At 29.1% G+C, this 5,776-nt stretch overlaps 2 protein-coding genes across 2 annotated transcripts in view; one reads left to right on the top strand and one right to left on the bottom strand.

The window, feature by feature from the left end:
• Positions 1-5,365, top strand: LOC119682024 (tyrosine-protein kinase CSK-like; the record flags this gene model as incomplete). Its single annotated transcript, XM_038095356.1, has 8 exons — positions 1-21; positions 86-810; positions 1,705-1,924; positions 2,827-3,095; positions 3,165-3,326; positions 3,391-3,589; positions 3,655-3,741; positions 4,949-5,365. Coding segments are annotated over 8 exons (1,860 nt in total), but the record flags the coding sequence as incomplete, so codon positions are not given.
• LOC119677401 (putative elongator complex protein 1) overlaps positions 1-5,776 on the bottom strand; it is a 279,253-nt gene that overhangs the window by 44,099 nt on the left and 229,378 nt on the right. The gene's annotated exons all lie outside the window — the stretch shown is intronic.

Here is a 5,776-nt window from a genome sequence, read left to right as displayed (position 1 = left end):
CCGCATCATCATAATAATGTGGTAAGTAAAATATATTCATTTAATTGATAATATAGTACATTAAATTGTAATTTATTTTTCGCAGAGTCAGCACCACAATGCGATTCATTTATCCTCGCATGCACTTAATAGTCATAATTTAATAACATCCGCTTCCAATCATTCACCTAAATCACCTAATCAACATCAGCATCAACAACAATTAGCAACTACCACAACACAAACGCAACAATTGCAGCAACATCCCCATGCACACTCCCACGGCCACATATTATCCACATTTGCGCCACCATCGCAACAACAAACGACTGCAACAGTCGCAACAAATTGTACAGCGGCAGCTGTTGCAGCAATAACACAACAACAACAACAGCAACATTTGCAGTTGCTCTCTTCCAATAATTCTAATAACAATTTAATGTCGTCATCAATGAATGCGGCACATTTAGTTGGTCAAAATACGCATAACGCGCTCTCATTGCATGAAAGAGGCCTACCACCAAAAAATCTAAGTGTCGCCAATAGTGCGCTGCATGGCAGCAATATGTTGCTACATACAACAGTACAACAGCATCAATTGCAGCCAACATCATTGACTTCTTCACAACAACAGCAACAACAGACAAATTCTGCTACAACGGGTATGTCAACTTCTTTGCACAGTTTTGACATAAATGGAGGTAATGGCACATCGTGGGCGAATACTGGCAGCTCATCGCTGTCGCCAACTAGTGCAATGGTGCCAACAATACAACAGCAGCAGCAGCAACAGCAACAAAGGAAATGCGAAGTCAAATTGAATGCAATGCCGTAAGTTAATTAGTTTAAGTGCTATTTCGTATTGTTGATTTTAATTAAAATATTTTCTTATTGCAAATGTTTGGAAGCTGTAAAGCTGTAAACTAATTAAACTATAAAAATGCGCTTAAGTGACAATAAATTTTCTAGGCCAAACGCTAAATGTTTATCTTGGATTTGTAAAAAATTCTATATGTAATCAACACTTTCGCTAAATGGCTTATCTTATCGTAGTTTTATCAGCACACATAATTAAAAATATTATTTGCAATTTCTTTCATTGTTTGCACTTGATTATTTGCATTTGTGCTTGATAGTTGTAATATACAAAATATTTTAATTAATAAATTTATATTAATTTTTTTATACATGAAGTTTAATATAAACTATCCACCAATATTTCATAAGTACGGATTATTAAAATATACTTTACACGATTCTGATTTCTCGGTAATGCACATTTGACAATGGATTTACAGTAAAGATATATATATTTAACAACTTTTTTCACGATGCCTTGTGTGTATGTAACTTAGTTTTCGAGATTTAGGACTTTAAACTTTTTAAAATTTTTTCATGAAAACGATCAAAAACAGGTAGTTGCCCAGGTCATCATTTACATAGTCAATATAAAAATTGCATATACTAATTCGCGATAGATGGCGTGTGAAGTTTTTGTTGTTTTTATTAGTATATAACCAATGTAAAATACTTACAATTGACTACCTAAATCCCTTGTCAAATCGGTGTATCGGAAAATTTGATCAATGTAAAGTACTTACAATTGTCTACATTAATCCATTGTCAAATCGACGTATCGGAAAATTTTTTATCATATAACATAAGAAGATCTATATAACATAATAAAAAATTACAATAAATAAATAAAAGATTTATTTTTTGTAGTTGGTTTCATGGTAGTATTACACGCGACGAAGCAGAACACCTATTGCAACCCCGTGACGATGGTCTCTTCTTGGTTCGAGAATCAACAAACTTCCCTGGTGATTACACATTATGCGTCTGCTTTCAAGGCAAAGTGGAACATTATCGTGTAAAATACTTAGAAAATAAATTAACCATTGACGATGAGGAATACTTTGAAAATTTAGGACAACTAGTGGCTGTAAGTATTAAACTAATAATATTAAATGATCTAGAAAACCTCAATTTTGTCTCCTTAGGTATCAGACATAAATATAAGTAAAAATAGTAGAAATAGTAGAAAAAAAAATTAAAACATGATTTATTATGACCGCGTATACACCCCTAAAAACTTAAACAACAGTGAAGTGTCTAGCCAGTATGTCACGCAGAGATAAAATGTGCTATAATCTTAGAATGCAAAACTCTGATATAGAAAAAAAAATAAACAATCTAAGTTTGTATTAACTAACGTATGACCAACTTAGCTTAAACTAAAAGATTTAAGAGATTGCACTTAGTAGATCTCTTCGACCTTGGGCTACAAAAAGAGAATTAAACATAAGTAATAAAATAACCTCTGGAATAGTCTTAAGATTCTTCAAAAAATATTATAAATATAGTTCTGGAGATAATTGTACAAGAATTAAATAATAAATCAAATTTATATAGTTGAGTGATTACTCTTCTTAAGTGCTATGCATTGCGATTACAAGAAAGCGATGCTGTTAAGTTATTTAAGTTTTTGAGAAAAAAGTATATATCTAACCGAAGTTAGGTCTACAGGAGCATTCCTCTCCAGATGGCTTTATTGCATGTGTGCCTTCTCCAGTCTCCCTCATTAAATGCCATTAATCCTCAACTTGATTACTTCATCGGAGACAAGATCCTCACCGACGTGTTCTTTTGATATTCAGAGTCTCGCTGTGTTGTGAACCAGATAATTTCTCTATATCTTTGTATAAGAGATCATCATTTCGATTTCAAGATTTTTATTTTGCGTCGTTGTGTCTTGTCCCATTAATAGAATAATAATTATTTATTATTAATAATTTTTATTGTAATTAATGTATAATCGAACGTGAATATTTTCAATTCTTTTAGCATTACGAAGCTGATGCTGATGGTTTGTGCACACAACTCATTAAGTGTTTACCAAAGAAAGGCAAACAAGAGTTCTGTATAAATTCTAAAGATTTTGTGGACAAAGGTTGGGTTATACCCGAAGCTGATTTACAGTTGCGTGAAAGCATTGGAAAAGGCGAGTTTGGTGATGTATTGCTAGGAATATTGCGCAATGAGAAAGTTGCTGTAAAAATGCTTAAGGATGAAGGAGCTGTACAAAAGTTTTTAGCGGAAGCTTCTGTTATGACGTAAGTTTTCCAAATTCCTTAAGATTTAAAATTAATTTCAAAAAAATTATTATTATAATTTATTTATAGCACTTTGGAACATGAAAATCTTGTAAAGTTTATTGGTCTCGTATTTACAAGTAAACATCTTTATTTAGTAACAGAGTACATGAGCAAAGGATCACTGGTTGATTACTTAAGGTCGCGGGGACGGCAACATATAACGAAAAAAGATCAAATCAATTTTGCCTAGTATGTATTCAAATAAAACTGGTTATTTGCGGGTATATAATAATATATTCGAAACTTTTTTCAGTGACACGGCTTCAGGCATGGAATATTTAGAAGCCAAAAAAGTTGTACATCGTGATTTGGCAGCCCGTAATGTTTTAATTTCAGAGGATTGTGTTGCTAAGGTGTCAGATTTTGGCTTAGCACGCGAAGAATGTTATTATAATTTAGATGTTGGTAAATTACCAATTAAGTGGACAGCACCCGAAGCTCTAAAAAATGGCGTAAGTAGTTAAAACTCGAGATCATTTAATTATTTATGAATATATTTTTTATTGTATATTTATAGCGTTTCTCAAATAAATCAGATATGTGGAGTTTTGGAATATTGCTTTGGGAGATTTATTCATTTGGTAGAGTTCCTTATCCTAGAATCGTAAGTATCTACGGCTTTTTGTAATTTTATTTTTAAATAAAATAATATAATATTAGCACAGTAACTAGTTTGTAGTGGTTAAAAAAAAAAAATAATAATATTTTATTACTTTTTTTATAATTTTAACAACGTAAATTTATGTAGCATTTGTGTTGTGTCATTAACGCTCGAGTAAATGTTTCAAATTTCACAGGTTCAAGTTTCTAAATATAACAATTGTAGTTCTAAGATTATATTATTATTATCAGCATGTTTATTACAATATCAGATTGTACAAACTTAGCCTATTCACATAAATTTCTAAAAAAAGTTATTCCAATCTTACCATCTCTTGCTATGCATCTTAGTTCAATTATTGACTTATTTGTTTTCCGTTTTATGGTTCTGCGCTAAGTATTGCGTGGTCTGCCTTGCGACCTTCTGTCTTAAGGGTTCCAACATAGTATGGCATATGTTACATCTTCTGTATTTTTCCGCAGTGTATGGCCCAACCATCTAAATTTTCGAATTCGTATTTAATGTACAATTGGTTTCTGTGCAGTAGCACTCCACAGCCGGACTCATGTGTTAACACAACATTGTAGTTTTTAAATTGATACCAATGTTAAATGCTATGTTTTGCTTCCGTATAATAGGGCAAGGTAAAATTATAAATCTTATGTAAGATTTAAGATTATATACGGAATATTAAACTTGCAAATATTTCCAAAGACCACTGATGATAAATATTTATCAATATTCAAAACAACTTTATGGTTATTTAATTATAAATAAAATATTTGTTATATTTTCTTACAACATTTTGTTTTATATTTAAAAGCTATATTTTAATAGTATGTTGGAAAATAAATGTTTTCAAATATTTCGTTTTTCGTCCAAGTTAATTATATAAAGAAGAAAATAAATGATTTTTTGATATATTAAATTGTTCGACATAATTATAATGTCATGAAATTATTTCATTCACTCTATTGAAAAGAGTGTTTTATTTATTCAATGAAAGTTCGAAATCTAAGTTCTAGTTTTGGAATAATGAAAGTAGCACGTTATTTATTTATTAATAATTAGTAATACTATCATTAATTATTAATGATAAAAATATATTAATATATATATACGTTATATCTTACATAAAATTTAGAATATTATAATATTTATAATATATATATTATTTCATAATTAATCAAAAATTATTATTTATTTTTAGCCTCTCTCTGAAGTTGTAAAGCATGTTGAAGTTGGTTATAAAATGGAAGCACCAGAAGGTTGCCCACCTGAAATATACGAAATGATGCGTCAGTCTTGGGACTTAAATCCTATTAAGAGACCAACATTTGCAGAATTAAAAGTTAAATTGTTACATCTTAAAAATGCAACTGCGTGAGATAATCCTTATTAATAAAAAAAAGCAAACATAAGAAAAACCATATATAATAAATATAGTAAATAATATTAAGAGAGGAGGAGGGCAACTTCTCAATTAAACATGTAAAAATACAAAAAACAATTAATATTTAAATGAATGTAAAACAAAACTTGTATAAGTTATTTAACGCAACAATTTTAATAATTTATTTAAACTATTAACTTCATACATGTGTACGTGCAACAACAATATTACAAATTTTCTTTATATTATTAATAATATGTTTTTGCATTAAGTTTATGTATTTTATAAAAATGCAGCTTGGAAAAAAACAATATTTGTTTTTTATGTGCAGCTTAAAAACCTTAAATGCAAACTCTGAACTTTTTTTTAACTTTTACGCGTAGCTATTAATATATTTAGTGATGACTTAGTTAAGTTTACTTACAATTTATGTTATTTATGTTTAGTTAAAGATATATATGTTTAAATAAGATACTAATAGAAATGATTTATATTTTGATAAATAAATTTATTGTGACCATTATACTTAAAATAAAAATAAAATACGACACAGTAAAAAAAATATTAGAAAAGAAAAACGAAAAATATTAAAATTAAAAACATACTTTTTATACTTCGTTTTATTTAACTTTTAAAGTAATCCTT

The sequence above is a fragment of the Teleopsis dalmanni genome, chromosome 2 (assembly GCF_002237135.1).
Source record: "Teleopsis dalmanni isolate 2A chromosome 2, ASM223713v2, whole genome shotgun sequence".
NCBI classification, from domain to species: domain Eukaryota; kingdom Metazoa; phylum Arthropoda; class Insecta; order Diptera; family Diopsidae; genus Teleopsis; species Teleopsis dalmanni.
The sequence above is the reverse complement of the archived record's forward strand: the minus strand, read 5'-3'. Positions and strand labels throughout refer to the sequence as shown.